A 16,247-nucleotide genomic window follows, 5' to 3' on the forward strand; every position below is an offset into this window, starting at 1 on the left:
AGATACTGACGCCAAATCTGTTTTGGGGATCCAGAACACAGTCTAAAATCGCTCCAAACAAACCCTAATAAAGAGCGGAGCCGGTACGTACCCACGCATGCCAGAGCTGCGCTTGCCATACGCTAATCAAGACCCTTTGGAAAAGAATGTCCATATTACTAGTCACTTGACTCGTGTCTTGGAATCAAAATGACTCGATTGTGAATAGAAGATGGGATGGGGAAAAGTTGAAGGACATCGGAAAATCGAGAAGACGATCGAGCAGGGATTCCGAGCTGCAGTGTGCGAGAACCCTACGTCACTGGAGGGGCGCCGAAAAAAGTGTATCGAGCTGTCAAGGTGGATCTTCGGATGAACAAGCGATCAAAGCTACATATTGAAAAGCCAGTTGGGTCTTTGGAGAAGTCATGCTCTTTGAATGGATAATTGAACTTTGTTGGGGATGGTTTTCTGGAGAGAAAACCGGGAAGGGAGAGTTAAGACATGAGCTGAGCTAACCCCATCTGACCAGCCGTATTCGAGAAGAATGTTTGTCTTCAAGGCATGAATATGCTTTGCGCCTCTGGACTCGAGGCATGAGCTAATTTCCACGTCGTAGTAATTCCGATCTTAAGGAGTTTGTGCGTCATTCACCAGATGAGGGCATTGCGGCGTGCCATATCAAAGGAGCAATATACACCAGGCTAGACGTTACACTGGCTCTACGCGAATACCATGCAATCCAAACAAATTCCCAGCCCATTACTCCAGCATCGCAGCATTATTGTCTCGTTTGACTCCTCACCGATGGCGTAGCATCCATCTCAACTGGCATTAAAGCCTCCGTATATGTCGGAGCAGGACTCCTCAAATCTTCGTGGTATGGCCTCTGCATCGCCGCAACACCGCTCACAGCAGGAGTCTTCTCCTTCATCACCGTGGTCTGAGCATCTACCTCATGCGTGTCAACCTTCGGCCCATAATAGTTGAACTGCTGGCGCGGCGGCCCGGAAGCTTGATTGACGTCAACCTCATATGGGTAGACTTGGTCTGCTCCAACTGGTCCATTCGGAGGCGGATGCGGATAGTTGGCAGAGTTGAGCCTGATAGCTTCGTTCTTCTTGGCTGCTCTCCTCTTGCGTATGAATAGGAAAATCCCTATGCAGATTGCAATCGCGAGGATTGGACCGACAATGACCGCCACAAGAACCCCAGTGGTCAAAGTCACTGCGCCTCCAGCTGAGGAGCTGGAGCTAGATTTTGGAGGTGATGTTCCTGTTGACGATGCTCCCGCTGCAGTTCCACTTCCACTAGATGCTTTTCCTGTCGTCTCTGTGGATTGGATCGCACTCTGTGCGATAGCACTAGTCGTTGTGCTTTCGAATGTGCTTGTACGTGTCGTCGTTTGAGCTGTTGCTGTGATGATAGTTGTGTAGGAACTGGTTATCACTGTAAAGCGACTCGTGTCAAGCGACGGAGGTGGGGTGTATCGCCCAGCCGTTGTTGTTGACCTCGTAGTCTGAAATCCAGTCGTGACGGTTGCTGCACTGGCTGAACACGTCGGGAGTGCATGATATGCGTCCTCATATGTTCCACAAAGTATATCTGAAGATCCTTCGCACTGAACTGCCCACTGCCATGTTGTCTCAAAGCCTTTCCAGGTATCAGAGATCTAGTCTCATATAGATGTGAATCAACAGCTAGAACTTACCTGTCACGCAAATATCCTCGTTACAAGAAGGGTCTTTGAAAGTCCGATCTGTACACGCTCCACGATATACCATTCCTGTCAATGGATAATAACATAAACCATCGGGTTGACAGATGTCTCCCTCGCTAGGCACACAGCAAGAGGAGAACTCAGCGCCCGTGCAGGGCTCCCAAATGTAGTCCGTGGGGATAGATCCATCGGGGTAATAACACTGCGAAAAGGCCAGTACATTCTGCACTTGCGAAAGAACGACAAGAGAAAACCAAACGAATGATTGGATATGAAAACGAGAAGAAGAAGGCATATTGAAACTTCAAAAGAGTGACGATCGAGGGAGAGACGCGGAAAGATCGGGGACGAAAACACTTGAAGGGAAAACTTGGGGAGACGCCATCAAGACATACATAACTTAGTGGGATGTTATTTCTAACCCCTGAACCAAAGCCGAACGTTTGCTTCCAGAGGCGTTCTTAGGATTTCGTCTACCCAGTTCGAGACATGCTTTTCAGCCCTGTGCCAAGACACGGCATATCATCAACAACTGTGATTGGATCCATGGAGACTTATTTGCACTAATCTGTTCGGCAGAGGTGACACAGGCTTGATGTGGAAATGGGGAGGGGCTCATGCTGTGGTTGTGAGCGCGAAGGAATGAAGGAAGGAGATAATAAGGTTTCGTGCCTGGATACTACTGGTAGTTCCCCTTTTCGAGGTTGTTCGGATTTGTCAGCACAGACTTCACGTGTATGGTACTACTCACATCACTTGACGTTGTCAAATCCGTGGAACATTCGATCACCTTTGATGAACATGACAGTCAAAAAGAATTTCGTCGGGCCTCTTGAGAGGTGAAGACTGAGCTCCATACGCGCCGCTTCGTCTCCTCGTTTTGTCGCCTGCATTGACCATCTGCATGCAGCCTGGAGCTTGATGGGTCAAGCACATCTGAAGACCGCATGCGTGTAGAGGCGTGTAATTCAACATTTCTCGCGTTCCACGATGCCAGACTTGAATGAGCTTGCAGAGGATGTCTCTCACTATGCTGAAGAAGCAAAACGTGGTATATCGAACATCGCAAAGCGGCAATGGAGACTCCGCTTCACCAACTCCTGTCGCGTCTGCAATGATATGAACTTGAAAGGTCATGAGGGAATGCAAGTCGTCGGATGGCTTCCTCTTCGCTTCACAGACATTCAAGATGGTGCACGTCGAGGTTGCTGTTACTGTGCATTGCTGGTGAGCGTGTGCAGCTACTATGTCCCTGGAGTGGGTGACTGGGCGCAGAAGTCGCCCCGAGTGGAGCTGGAACTGCAAGTACAGTATGGTGATCTGAAGGTGTTGGAGATTGATCTTAGTCAGAACGTCCCAGGACAGTGGCTCACAGCGCAAGCCCTCAGACGGTTAGAGATATATGCCTCAAGTGGTAGGTTACTCTCCTTCATTCTTCCAGTCGAGTGTGGTGACCTTACCCATTGCGGAAAGGAGGAACGTGAAGTTGTTGATGTTCCACGTAGGACACTACATCCCGTTTTGGCCACAACTGGGGAACACTCTCGACCTGTCTTCGCATTCGGGATCCCAGGAATGCTACGAATTTCTTCGAAAGCGCATAGCACTGTGTTTAAGCGGTCATCAGAGTTGCAAGGCTCTCAAAACACCGTTGCCAACTCGTGTCATTGACGTTGAGCTCCCTGCAACTCAAGACGTCAAACTACACGAGCTCAGAGCCTTGGAAGGTACAGGCCGGTACATAGCTCTCAGCCATTGCTGGGGTGGTCATGAGATCATCAAAACTACATCAAGCAACTTGACTTCTATGAAGAAGAACATCAAATGGGATATCTTGCCTCGAACTTTCCAAGATGCGATCAGTATCGCTCGAGAACTCCAGGTCAGATGGGTCTGGATTGATTCCCTTTGCATTCTGCAGGATGACAAGGCGGATTGGGGAGTGGAAGCCGCGCAAATGGGAAATTACTACCAGAAAGCTTTTCTCACTGTTGCAGCTGCCTCATCGCCCAATCCTGCAACGTCTTTCCTCTGTCCCCGGGATCCCAAAAACCTCCACCGAGACTTCCGAATCTCGTACAAAGGTGACACCCATCAAGTCAAAGTTAGACCGTTATTACGAGAGCGATATGTGGCATACAAGGTGGATAAGAGTAACAAAGGCGAGGAACACGAGCATAAATTTGGTCCGCTCTCCACACGTGCTTGGTGCTGGCAGGAGAACTCGTTATCAACCAGGATCGTGCATTACACACCAACCGGTAGGTTCTACGAATCCTTCTCTTAGGGCAGTCTCACATTTTGTTTACCGATTTACTGTTTACATCTCCGTCGCCCTCGTCTAAGCGCCTAAATTCGGAGCTGACTTGTCTCTCTTAACCCTCAGGACTTGTCTTCGAATGTCAAGGCGACGAAGAAGTTCACGTTGAAGATCACAGCCGTTTACCAACGTCATGGGTCGCTAGTCTGCCTCGAGCCTTTTCCGTCAGTGGCAGCCAACCATTCGTGCAGTGGCATGAGCTTGTCAAGACGTATTCAGAGCGCAGTCTCACTTTTGCTTCAGATAAACTTCCAGCAATTAGCGGTGCTGCAGAGAGAATACATCAGATCACAGGCTCAGTGTATCTTGCTGGATTGTGGAAGGATGTTATTGCACGGGATCTTCTCTGGTCCGCAGATACTTGGGGGGTTGAGAAAGTAGGGGCATTTACACGTCCACCACCAATATCGACAGAGAACGGTTGTCCGTCATGGTAAGTCTTTCCCGATCATAGCTTATCGCTACCCCCTCTCTCCTTGAAATATATATCCAACGCAGTACATGTCAAATACAGTTCCCCACGACAAATGCTCTACATCACATGAAACCCATTCCCTAACTACAAGTCCGCATATCGCAGGTCATGGGCTTCCCTAACCGGTCGTCTCGAATACAAAAACAACTTCCACCTATCCGGCCGATCACTCATCACCGTCCTCGATACCCACGCGTCACTGACAAGCACCAACCCCTTCGGCCAAGTCTCTGACGCCTCAATAACCCTCACTGGCTCCTTTATCACCGCCACGATCAACACCCCCATCCCAACCGGCTACTTCAACTACACCATGTGGCCCGACCAAACTTATCCCAAAGCATGGGTCAGCATGACACCTGACACCGTATTGGAAAACTGCGAGGTGCGACTCCCCAATGGCGAGGTCGAATCAACGCTTCGACGATCTTGTGTCAAGGCGGGAGGAAATCCTTCGGTGTTTGGGAAGGTTCATTGTTTGATGGTGTATGAGGACAAGGGAGATGTGTATGGGATTGTTCTTGTTAGGTCTGATATCGTGCCAGGTGCTTTTGCCAGAATTGGATATGCGAATGGTTGCGGCAAGTGGAATGACCATAAGAAAGAGCAGAGGACGATCACCATTGTTTGAAGCCAGGGGCTGGGTTTATCTTCTGGGTTTTCCTAGGGAACTGATCCATGGCAAATTGGAGAAGTAATTGATAACGGGTCGGTAAGTCTTGTATCTCCTTGGTTGCCTTGCATATTTGTATTTCTTTTTGTTTGGATGATACAGACTGATCCTTCCCGGATGAGGAACGGTGCCTCAGGGTCAACTTTACAACATTTACTCTAATCGTCATTAATTTACACTGTTCTCGGAGTTTCTTTAGGATTAGCGACGTTTTGGAATCTTTCAAGAGTGCCCGAAGGTCATTTCAGAACAGTGATTCCACACTCATACCTCGAAACGAGTCAATTGTAAGCTATATACAGTCCTTTCCTCCACCAAATTACAGCGTCGCTCTCAAAACCTCCCGCTTCAAACTCCTCACCACCTCCTCCGCCCCTCTCACCCCACTCCTCACTGCACCCTCCATATACCCACTCCAAACCCCACTCGTCTCGGTGCCCACAAAATGCAGATTCCCTACCACCTCCCTCAACGCACTCGACCCACCCACACTAGTAAGCACACCAGGCCCCGTGACCGGACAAGGCGCCCCCTTGCTATACTGCTCCTTACTCCACTCTTGCTCAAAGATCTCCACTAGCTTATACACTTCCTCTTTATTGTTGTAGATGTTGGAGACTTGAGCTAGGACTTGAGCACGGCGTTCGTGCTGTGGTAGTTTGGACCAGGCGAGGCCGGGAGCCCCGCCGACGAAGCAGGTTAGGCAGTAGTGGCCATCTGCAGGGACGGATGTGTCTCTGATGACGGCGGCGGGGGTTTGGTAGGATATTGCGAGGCCGCAGGATTTGGGGCTGGTGGAGGAGGGGTTGGTCCACCAGGGTGTGTCGTAGCAGAGGATCATTTTGCTGTAGTAGCCGTGGATTGTACTTGAGGTGATGATGGCTTTGGTTCCTGTGAAGGGAGGCGAGATGTCGATGTCTTTGTAAAGTGGTGTAGGGATGCTGAGAATGAGCTTTTTGGATTTGAAAGTTTGACCTGTGGTGGTGGTAACGGTCACACGGTTGCCGGAATCAGTGATTGAGGATACGGGCGTAGAGAGGTGGACTGTCCTAGGCTTGAGGAGAGCAGCGATACCGATGGCCATTTGTTGGGTTCCTGTTGTTGTCAGAACCGTTGATCAACTTGAATGGCCTGAGGGAATGGAAGCGTACCTTTCCTAAATCTCAGATACTGCCCACCGTGCTTCTGATCTGAGCGTAACTGCTTCAATCCCCCACCTTTGCCGGTATACTCGATGAAAAATTGGGCACTCATCTCCGTGGCCTCAATTCCAGTCATTACTCGAGACCAGACACGCACCATGTCTACTGTCTTCTGAGTAGCTCCTTTACTGATTACGAATTGCTCCAAAGACATCTGGTCGTAGTTCTCTGTGCTACTGGCTTTTGAGCCATAAGCTACTGAGAGGTCATGGATGATATCACGAATTCTTTCGAGATCCGTGACCTGAGCTTCTGAGAACTGTTGACTGTCAGTCACAGATCTGAATACTCGGCATGAAACTTTGAGATCCCAGTACCTTTGGTGACGTTCCATAAGGAAAGGCATGTGTAGCGCCATCTTTATCCTGAAAGATACAATCTCCATCGACGTTCTGCTCCAGGAGCTCAATTCCGAAGCGTTTTGTTAATGCATACACATGCGATTGATTCGTATCGTTTATCCAAGCTGCACCGATGTCGACACATCCTTTGCCATTGGCCAATGGAACAGACCAGGTCTTTCCTCCCACTCGATCACGCGCTTCGAGGACAATACAAGAAAGTCCTGCTTGTTGAATATCGTAGGCAGCTTGTAGACCACTGAGACCTGCTCCAACGACAATGACGTCGTATTGAGATTCTGACATCTTGGTGTTGATGTGTAGAGGCTCGAAATGTGATAGCTTAGAAGACAAAGGCAAAATAAAGATTCCAGGATATTTTAATTTGAAGAAGTCACTCAATGCCTCTCGCTAAGAATCAGGCCATGAAGGAACAGCCTTGCAGCAGCGGCGTTAGCAATGTTATCTTGAGATCCACGATCCGTGGTCTCCTACTGCAATCAAATAGATTTAACGAACAGATGCCTGAGAGGGGGTTGGTTGAAAGTGTCGAAAGTGGGAGGAAGTTGAAGATGTTCGGGATCTCTTGCCTCACGTAACGAAGCGAGCGGGGTCGAGAAGCACCAAGTTCAATGCGACGGACGATAAGAAAGATAAGCCCAGACCGGTTCTAAGCGTCAAGTCTATCTACCCCACTGTCGATATCTTTAAGACATCATAGGATACAGAGAATATATAAGTGGAGTTCCTGGAGATTTTTGGAGAGTTGTTGTCGTTGTAACAACTTGAATTCCTTCGTGGACTTTCCCGTTTACCCGAGTCGCTTAATTTCCCTGCTCCTCATAAACTACTTGCCAAGATGGGTTCTGTGGAAAGACCTTCTATACAATACATTCATCGAGATGAGGTAGAGAAGATCATTCAGGCAATTGTTCAAGACGGTGGTGTTATTATCAAGAATTTTGCAAGTGTTGAAGCTGTTGAGAGGGTCAATGCGGACACGCTGCCCTACCTAGAGAAAGACAAGCCTTGGAAGGCAAGCGAATTCCTTGACAAAATTGACACTCGCTGACAGAAAGCAAAGGGAGATCTATTTCCACCAGAAACTAGACGTTGCTGTCGTCTCATCGGTCGGTCACCGACTGCAAGAGAATGGCTTGTAGATCCACTCGTCTCCAAACTGCTGAGTGTCTTTGTTGACAAGACGACCCATAACTACTATGGCGAGACCAAGCACACATACACTAGTACCGCAATCCTCAACACTGGGCTGACAGTGCGAATTGGACCTGGTGGAAAGGCTCAGAGGCTGCACAGAGACGACAAAAACTTCCATGTAGATCATCGAGATCAGACGAAGACTGGGTACCGGGTTGGGTCTGATGTCGAACTTTCGTTCTTGATTCCTGGTGTTGCCACAACTATTGAAAATGGCGCTACTCAAGTATGTATATTGAAGAGAAAGGGCGAAATTGCTGACGCTGGATAGGTGATCCCTGGATCTCATCTGTGGGGTGCAGACCGTATTCCAAAGATTGACGAGATTGGGTACGCCGTGATGGAGAAGGGCGATTGCCTGGCTTTTCTAGGCGGCTTGTACCACGCTGGTGGACAAAACTCAACCGCCGACCAATATCGTCCGGTCCACGACCTTTCTTTCATTCGCGGCTACCTAAGACAGGAGGTACGACCCTTGTACTATATGGTCGTGATTGAGTGCTGATATATCATAGGAGAATGCGTACCTCGCCTTTTCGACAGATAAAGTCTTGTCCTGGCCATTCGATGTCCAAATGAGAATGGGATACACAGTCTCGTCTCCGAATCTTGGCTTTGTGGACTTCATCCAACCTTACAAATACCTAGCTGGAGATTTTGACCCCAATCAGCCTGGCGATTTGGATTCGAGTCAGGAGCCGAACAAAGCAGCTACTTGAGATATTGGAAAAGACAACAGAATTCGACGCTCTGCTATAGGGTGATCCCTGTGATTGTGGGGATGAGCAGTAACGTCACAGACTTGTACGACCCCATCTTGAATTTATTGCAATCCTGTTTTACATGTCCCGGTCTGAAGCCGATAACGTGGAGTGAGTTCATTCCACGAAGTTGCAGAATGCATTGTCTGGTTCCCCGCAAAAAAACAAGAAAAAAACATACAACAGTGGGTATTCGCTGGTGGTCACCCACCCAACTACTAATCCACCGGTCTGGTGCTTGTGTATGGCAGAGCGGACGGGATGCCCATTTCTCACCAGCCTATGGTCGTATGTGGCAGTGTTCTCGGTATTTTATATATTTAAAGTGAGACGAAACGTCTCGATGTATGTGAGATTGCGGACACAGCGCTACATCGGATTGAGTCTAGAGGTATGAATTAACAGTTTCGCTACCTATGTTACCTTGGTACCCATGTTACCTTGGTACTTAGTGTTACACAGTATCCCGTGACTGCATGACCTTAGGCTCAGGGACTTGTTCCAGTAGAACCTCCAGGAGGATTTCCTTGATATAGTATTGGGCTCGTTTACAAGTCAGGCAATTGCGCGCAATCATGGATTACGCGATGTGCTAGCTTGCTAGACAAGCTCGCGGGCGCGCGCGCTCTGCAAGATGTGTAGCAAGGCTTGCACCCAGGACGAAGGTCCTATATTAGACTGGCACGTCTGCCATTAGATAGGAGCTCCGTGCTCAACTTCAAATAGTATCTTCACCCATACTAGTAACTGTCTTCTCCCGTACGTGATACATCTACTTCTTGATCTTTCGAGATCCCAACCGCCACGTGTTTACACCGAGTAAATATTGACCGTTACATCTTGCTGCTCTCTGCTTACCATTTTTAAAGATGTTGTGGCTGGCGGACAGAAGTGTATAGAGACTACTTTACGGAGAAACTGACCTTTCCTTTGGTGTGTCGGGCACTTTGAACTCAAACATACTCAAATAAATAGTCCGAGATCTGAAGGCCCGATTCTTGGAAGTAGGTAGGCAAGAACTGGACGAAAAGATCACGTGGTAGGTTCTCGAAAGAGATCTCAGATATGAATTCTTGAGACATATCTTCAGGCTGTTGATGATAATTTTTCTGAAGCTGTGTAGATTAGTTTTCTTAGTCTGTGGTCGTATGTGTTGGATATGCCATTATCCAGCTACACATTTAGTTCCACAAGTTTCCCTACATCTACAGTGATAGCCCCCCAACTGCCGTATCAAACACACCTGTAGCGAGACCCTGCAATTAAGCGAAGAACGCTGAAATTCGAATGCTTTGTTGTCGTCCAGGCAGCCTTAGCGCCTCGCTTCAGCGCTCTGCCCTAGAAAAGTGTGTTTTCGGCAGTTGAGGGGACAAGATCGGACCCAGGGACCTCGTAATTGATTCCTAGGCCCAGGAACTTAGACCCTGGGATGCCAGTATTGGGATCGAAGGAGCCGACAATCGAAGCAACATGTGCAACTCCAGACACTCCTGGGCCAACGTGCTTGCTTCTACATGATATTCACTGCGGAAGTTGGTTTTGCTGTGCCCCATCCATACCTAGTTGGAGACGCAGCCGGCTGACATGCAGTCAGCACACAGCCAAAAGGCCAAGCCATTGCTCCTTTGTTGCTTGGCAACGAGCCGCAGTAAGAAAATAATGTAAGGTCGAGTAACCACGCAGACGTACCTGTGTAACTGTCATCTATTCCAATCTCGCTGCTCAGGGTTTTAATCCTGTTAGGCTGTGAGTGAGCTTGGCTATCAAATCTTCATCTCAAATATGCCTGAAGACTCCCATGATAATTATAGATCTAGAAAAGTCTGCCAGCCTAAACCTCTCATTGGTAAGCTCGTCTGGTCAATGATATCGCAGTCAAAGATGAGAGCAAGCATTAAGTCCTTTGGAGGGATTTCCTTTGTATATAAAATCAAGACATTCGCTCCAACTGTGAATATTCGCAAACATCAGCTCCTCGCAACAAGAACAACAGCCTTCATTCAAATCTCTGATACTGTCTCGTAAGAATCAGCTCGTCTCATTCAAAACAATAATTTCAAATCATCTCTCACGACTCTTTTGCACTTATCCTTCGGTCAAATACCAATTCATAACACCAGAACCAAAACACCTTACTTTGTGCATTTCAGACCCTTACCAGGCAGTTCACCATGCACTTTCCATCTATCCTCAGCACCCTTTTCCTCGTCACCGGCACTCACGCCGGGTGCTATGGTGGCGACCTCTGGTTCAATGGCCTCCACGGCGGCGACATGACCACCAGCGACCTGTCTGCTGAAGTCCGCGCCGACATCAACTCCCGATGTATGGAAGTCTCAGGACGCACTATCTCCAAAGAAAACCCCTTTTGGAAGTGCACTGAATGGGCCAAAACTGCCAACCCCACTGAAGGCTGCTTCGACAAATGTCTGGACAAATGCGAGCCCGCTCCAGGTGACAGCGGGATAGATGCTGCACTTTGTGCCACGCATTGTGATAAGGGTTGTGATAAGGGGCCGCCAGTAGGGGAGGTTAACCATATTGATTGGGCAATTGAAGTGAGGGGTGGTGATGGCGCAAAGGAGATTAGCTACGAAACGTGTAATTATTGTTCAATTGGGAGCTGGGTGGATGTCAACAAGGAAGCGAGAGCTCGCACGATGGGTTCTGGTTTCGAATTGATCCTGGATATGGCAAGTGTAGCTAGAGTCACCCCAATTCCTAGGCTTTACACTGTTTGAAGTAGAAGATAGATGTATATAAAATTTATAAAATGAATAGAAGGCATTACTTTGTATTTGTATGTAGTATTATGAGCCATATAAATATATAAGATCTCAAGTCATAGTCCTAGTGTCTAAGATTCTGAGAAAGCACCAGTGATTACGTGGGAGGCCAATCTGGGTTCTGAGAGCCTAAAGAGCTGGTAAGATACATATTATAGTAGATAGAATATATGACCCAATTCTCTTGAATCTAAAGGTACTAGTAGTGTGCCAGTTTTGATTCAAAACCGAGCTGGCTGACCTTAGATTTCAAGCACGGCAGGCTTGTAAGTGCTCCTAGACCTGTTTTTATGAGTAGATTAGTGGTGTAGTAGGACTAGGGCCCTAGTGAATATTTCCTGGGATCTGAAACTTGAAACCCTTAGACCCCGCTTTATACATAAAACATACTACTTTTGAGGTCTTTCTTTACGGCGGAGTAACTACAACTCGGATCTAAGAATTAGGCGAATGGACTATATGTATATATATATATATATATCAAGTCTTCTCAATGACCGGAAATACGATCTCTAAATGGTTTTAAGGTTGTTGATACTAATGCTCCAAAATCTCTGTAGATTGTCCATTTCTCACCAGCCTATGGTCGTATGTGGGAGACAATTCCTTATGCAGCTACATATTGCTGCTTTGGATGCCCGTGGAGCCTGGAGCCTGGTTTCTAGAGTCTGGAATCTGGCCTTCCTCTGACGCGGAGCGCGGATGACTGTCAGCGCGGAGGCAAGCTCCTCAGCGCTGATTGTTCATGCTCTCAGGATGGTTTCTGAGGCCTTAACTCGGCCAAATAGAGCTAGATGAGAGATTCCGTCCATATTGACTGCAGCTGCGCCAGCCTTATCAAGAAGGCGAGATCAATTGGCATGCTGGCAGCTGCTTGCTGAAAAGCACTCCAGTTTTCTCTTCTGCAGCGTCTAAGCGAAGTGTTTGGGATTCTCTCGTTCCAAATTTCCGTCCTTATTCCTTCCATCATCATGCATGCAGCGAGTACAAGCTTGCTGCGCTGTAAATTCAATGGCTGGCTGCTTTGGTGCGATCTGATTGGGGCTTTCTGATTGTCAAGGTTTCTGAGAAGAACTCCCATCAGCTCCCAGGTATCTGTCTTTTGGTCATGTATCTATTGGTAGGTAGGTCTGTTTTAGAGGAACAGATGTTTCAACGCTGCTACATCAGACTGCCAGACTTACAATGAACAAGCATACTTTGCAGATTTTTTGGAGCCTCTGCTGTTGCGCCACCAATTGGAGGAAGTTTTGAGTAACGTTCTGCGCTCGGTAGTTGTATTCCTTGTCTTTTCGGTCTGGTTCTGCTGACAGCTCTGGATTCTTAAAATAGTCCCTTCCCTATATTCTGTTCATAAATCAGCTGTTTCGGTTTCACGTTGCCCAACCTACTTGTACTACTTGGCGTCATTGTCGTTCGGTTCGCTGCTACACCTGGTCACGCCGTCTAATCTGTTGATCACCAACTCCACACTTTCTGGGTTACCACTCCAGGCCCGTTTTGTCGATCCGAGTACAGTGTCAACTAGAGCTTCCGTCTTTTTCGTCGTTCTTGTATTTTGTCGCACCTTTCCCATCTGCCAAGGAATTTGGCGGGGTTCACCTCGCTCTTCCCCATCCCTCGCCGACATCAAACTGCGGGTGTGTCATCTGGTCTGAAATATCATCAGCACGAATCGCCTCAGATGCACATTGGGTAGAAGTAGCGATCGCAAAACATCCTAAAGGTTGAGACGGAATCCATCCGACGCTTGTGATGATGGTCTGAGGCTACATCATCCCTGCGAGATGCATGCATAATGCTCATGTTTGTTTGAGGCCGCGTCCATCTACTCTATCCTCAACACCGATTTGACACAGGCTTGCGGTTCCTCGGCTAGTTTCGAGTAGAAACCTTGGTGGCAATGAGGAGTTACTTATAGAGCCCTGTTACCTTTCGATTACAGTTTTCTCCCCACCCGGTCACCCTACAGCTTGAACCTCTGAGAACTACCAATGGTTTGACTGCAGTTCATTCTTTACCGGTTGCAACAGTCCTTTCAGAAACAAACACTTTCTCAAGATGCAATTCTCTGGATTTTCTGCCGTTGTGGCACTGTCGCTCACTGGCTCCACAATCGCATCTCCCTTTCTGGCGAGAGACTTCACAGCAGGTCTCCAGACGCGACAGCTTGCAACATGCCGAACTAAAGTGATGGCTGAGCAAAGTGCCTGTGTCAAAGGCATCCCTACAACTTCTGATGGAACAGTGGATACCCAGAGCATACAAGACTGGTAAGAAATCATCTGAAAGCACCTGGAGGACTCATTCTTACATCAATTTAGCACTTCTACTGCTTTGAAAGGCTTCAACACCTGTGTCGGCGCAAGGAAGCGTGATGATGCTAGCCTCGATGCCTGCGCGGATGCTGTTATTGAAAAAGAGGCAGTCTGTTTAGAGGCTGCTGGTACAGATCAGAAGAAAGTTTCGAAATGGTACGTTTACATATGGCTTCATCATTGAGTTATAAAGGACGAAACGGCAGCTAAGACATCTACAGTTCCGGGGACGCATACAGGGGTTTCGTCGCCTGTGTTTGAACGGCTCGGTTGTGGAATGGACTACCCTGCTTTGTTTTGCGCATGAAATTCGAAGCTGCGGAGGTCTACTTATGCCAATGGATGCTTATTCAACTACACAGCTCAGTTCGCAGTCGCTTAGTGTAAACAGCTTCCAAGAGCAGGCGGTTTTTCATCCTCTCACACGCCAGCGCCTGGCGGCCAAGAGGTAAGAGTACGATTCTCACTTGGCATCATAGCACTTCAATATTATCTATCTGTTTTACTTACAAGCTTGGGTATTGAAAGATGTAGAGTACTTTGACGCGCAACTGTCCACTTGAGCTGGTGACAAATCCAATAGCAAGAGCTTGACCAACGCAACTTTCTGTATCTTTGTCTACATAACTTAGTTTCTGTTCTGGGAAGGTATTGGAAGAGTTCGGCTCAACAGCTTAGCTGCTCGAAGGCACAAAGCGCCAGGCTCAATACTCACGCAAGGGTGCATTGAGTTGCAGGCGGTCATGTGAAGCCCCGCTTTCTTTCTGTTGCTTGTTGCGTATCTGCTTGGAATTGCATCGACTTGCTGGCTCGATACAATACCCACCGGTGTAGCTGATCTTGGGAATGAACTTATTCCTTCGGTACGCTCAAATGTAGCTCTCCACGCAATTCAGATTCTAGTTGAAGCTAAGCAGCCAACAAACCACGATCCATTTCTCCTTTCTCGTTTCACCACTGAAGCATCAAGAACATAAGAACTAGTCTCTGCTCACCAGAAAATGGCGGCAGAGCCATCATTATCATATCTCGTCGTTGGTGCTGGAGTGTTTGGCGCCTTGACTGCTCATCAGCTGGCTAAAAAGTACCCGGGCAGCTCTATCAGTCTCATTGACCGAGCACCGTACCCCTGTCCGCTGGGTGCGTCCTGGGACTGGAACAAAATCATTCGAGCTGATTATGGAGACTTGTTCTATATGAAGAAAGCTCTGGATGCCATTGATATGTGGCGGAACGATCCTCTATACCATCCATTCTATCACCAAAGTGGGCTGGTCAACAACATCAACAATACAGGATTGGGACAGCGAATGATAGATAATTACAAGAACTTGTACATCGCAGTAGATCCTAGACTCGTCTCCGTACAAGATTTTTAGAAGCGCTACGACTGTTTCTTTGATGATACCGACTTCGAAGGGGTGAGGGAGGCTTTCGTGAATGAGAAGAGCGGAAGGGCGGAAGCTGCCAAAGCACTGAAAGCATTGATCGATGCCACTCTCGAGTTGGGCGTCAAGTACGTTCCAAGCGAAGTGTCAACTTTGACCTTTGATGATGCTGGAGATTGTGCTGGCGTCAAGTTCTTGGATGGAAAGGTCCTGAACGCTGATAAGATAATCTTGTCGACGGGAGCTTTGACAGCCAAACTCCTCGCAGATAGCGCACCCGAAAGACCCGAGTTACAGGTTGGAGACCGCATAGTTGCAGCAGCAGTTATTACTGGTATCGCGAGTCTTAGTGCTCAGGAGGGAAAGAAGTACACCGAGATGCCGGTGACAGTGCATGGGACATCATCCACTCGAGGTGAGCCAGCTATGCTAGCTTCAAGAAGCAATATTCAGTACTGAACAGTATTTCAGGAGAAATCATGCCTCTCACAGCGCCCTTGGAAGAAAAAGAGGCATACATCTTGAAGTTCTGCCGAGACAAAAGCTTTAAGAACACATACTACCACACCGCATCGAAACAGCACGTTTCAATGCCTCCACCGGAACCAGGAGAATTACAACGGTCTCCCAGCACCGGTCTCAAAGCTCGTTTGGATAATGTGACGAAAGGCATTCTTGGCTCAAAAGCAGATGATCTTGTGATTGATGAATACAGAGTCTGTTGGGATGGGGTTACACCTAATCAAGACTTCGTCATTACCCCTCATCCACATTGCAAACGTTTGTTTATTGCAACGGGTGGCTCATTCCATGGATGGAAGTTTATGCCGACTATTGGAAGATACGTTGTTGAGATGATGGATGGTGTCCTGGATCCAGAGCTCGCCAAGCGCTGGGCTTGGGAGAGGGGAGCGGAGGGTGGTGCTCACAAAGGCCTCCTACCTCAGCTTGAGTTGAGAGATCTGTAATATACGCCACGGATATGCTGGTCAAGCCTCAACGACTGGCTAGGACAGAATACTTTCTTAGCTTTCACGACGAGCTTGAATGAGCTGTACACGACCCA

General features: G+C 48.0%; 9 protein-coding genes across 9 annotated transcripts; 6 read left to right on the forward strand and 3 right to left on the reverse strand.

Moving 5' to 3' along the window:
• Positions 1-760: 760 nt before the first annotated feature.
• Positions 761-1,763, reverse strand: ONS95_013809 (uncharacterized protein; the record flags this gene model as incomplete). Its single annotated transcript, XM_058507456.1, has 2 exons — positions 761-1,632; positions 1,691-1,763. The coding sequence occupies 2 exons, from the start codon at positions 1,761-1,763 to the stop codon at positions 761-763; spliced, it is 945 nt and encodes a 314-aa protein (XP_058356625.1).
• Positions 1,764-2,689: 926 nt separating this feature from the next.
• On the forward strand, positions 2,690-5,125 carry ONS95_013810 (uncharacterized protein; the record flags this gene model as incomplete). Its single annotated transcript, XM_058507457.1, has 4 exons — positions 2,690-3,113; positions 3,205-3,960; positions 4,086-4,452; positions 4,600-5,125. 4 exons carry the CDS (start codon positions 2,690-2,692, stop codon positions 5,123-5,125), a joined length of 2,073 nt encoding a protein of 690 aa, XP_058356626.1.
• A 361-nt stretch (positions 5,126-5,486) lies between these two features.
• ONS95_013811 (uncharacterized protein) lies at positions 5,487-7,016 on the reverse strand (the record flags this gene model as incomplete). The annotated part of the gene is made up of 3 exons (XM_058507458.1): positions 5,487-6,262; positions 6,319-6,628; positions 6,687-7,016. The coding sequence occupies 3 exons, from the start codon at positions 7,014-7,016 to the stop codon at positions 5,487-5,489; spliced, it is 1,416 nt and encodes a 471-aa protein (XP_058356627.1).
• A 389-nt stretch (positions 7,017-7,405) lies between these two features.
• Positions 7,406-9,081, forward strand: ONS95_013812 (uncharacterized protein). The gene is made up of 3 exons (XM_058507459.1): positions 7,406-7,746; positions 7,795-8,154; positions 8,200-9,081. The coding sequence occupies exons 1-3, from the start codon at positions 7,570-7,572 to the stop codon at positions 8,431-8,433; spliced, it is 771 nt and encodes a 256-aa protein (XP_058356628.1). The 5' UTR covers positions 7,406-7,569; the 3' UTR covers positions 8,434-9,081.
• Positions 9,082-10,521: 1,440 nt separating this feature from the next.
• Positions 10,522-11,492, forward strand: ONS95_013813 (uncharacterized protein). Its single transcript, XM_058507460.1, has one exon. The coding sequence runs from the start codon at positions 10,861-10,863 to the stop codon at positions 11,428-11,430; it is 570 nt and encodes a 189-aa protein (XP_058356629.1). The 5' UTR covers positions 10,522-10,860; the 3' UTR covers positions 11,431-11,492.
• Positions 11,493-13,536: 2,044 nt separating this feature from the next.
• ONS95_013814 (uncharacterized protein) lies at positions 13,537-14,054 on the forward strand (the record flags this gene model as incomplete). Its single annotated transcript, XM_058507461.1, has 3 exons — positions 13,537-13,748; positions 13,800-13,949; positions 14,015-14,054. The coding sequence occupies 3 exons, from the start codon at positions 13,537-13,539 to the stop codon at positions 14,052-14,054; spliced, it is 402 nt and encodes a 133-aa protein (XP_058356630.1).
• A 740-nt stretch (positions 14,055-14,794) lies between these two features.
• ONS95_013815 (uncharacterized protein) lies at positions 14,795-15,172 on the forward strand (the record flags this gene model as incomplete). The annotated part of the gene is made up of 1 exon (XM_058507462.1): positions 14,795-15,172. One exon carries the CDS (start codon positions 14,795-14,797, stop codon positions 15,170-15,172), a length of 378 nt encoding a protein of 125 aa, XP_058356631.1.
• Positions 15,173-15,177: 5 nt separating this feature from the next.
• ONS95_013816 (uncharacterized protein) lies at positions 15,178-15,492 on the reverse strand (the record flags this gene model as incomplete). The annotated part of the gene is made up of 1 exon (XM_058507463.1): positions 15,178-15,492. The coding sequence occupies one exon, from the start codon at positions 15,490-15,492 to the stop codon at positions 15,178-15,180; it is 315 nt and encodes a 104-aa protein (XP_058356632.1).
• A 168-nt stretch (positions 15,493-15,660) lies between these two features.
• ONS95_013817 (uncharacterized protein) lies at positions 15,661-16,149 on the forward strand (the record flags this gene model as incomplete). The annotated part of the gene is made up of 1 exon (XM_058507464.1): positions 15,661-16,149. One exon carries the CDS (start codon positions 15,661-15,663, stop codon positions 16,147-16,149), a length of 489 nt encoding a protein of 162 aa, XP_058356633.1.
• Positions 16,150-16,247: the final 98 nt, after the last annotated feature.

This window comes from Cadophora gregata (genome assembly GCF_030347475.1).
Source record: "Cadophora gregata isolate MNR1 chromosome Unknown scaffold_8, whole genome shotgun sequence".
Classification (NCBI taxonomy): domain Eukaryota; kingdom Fungi; phylum Ascomycota; class Leotiomycetes; order Helotiales; family Ploettnerulaceae; genus Cadophora; species Cadophora gregata.

Bases quoted from the DNA above. Each gene is read 5' to 3' on its own strand.
- ONS95_013812 (XM_058507459.1), top strand. From the start codon at position 7,570: ATGGGTTCTGTGGAAAGACCTTCTATACAATACATTCATCGAGATGAG. The intron at 7,747-7,794 runs GCAAGCGAATTC...CAGAAAGCAAAG, and splicing joins AGAAAGACAAGCCTTGGAAG to GGAGATCTATTTCCACCAGA. The intron at 8,155-8,199 runs GTATGTATATTG...GACGCTGGATAG, and splicing joins TTGAAAATGGCGCTACTCAA to GTGATCCCTGGATCTCATCT.
- ONS95_013813 (XM_058507460.1), top strand. From the start codon at position 10,861: ATGCACTTTCCATCTATCCTCAGCACCCTTTTCCTCGTCACCGGCACT.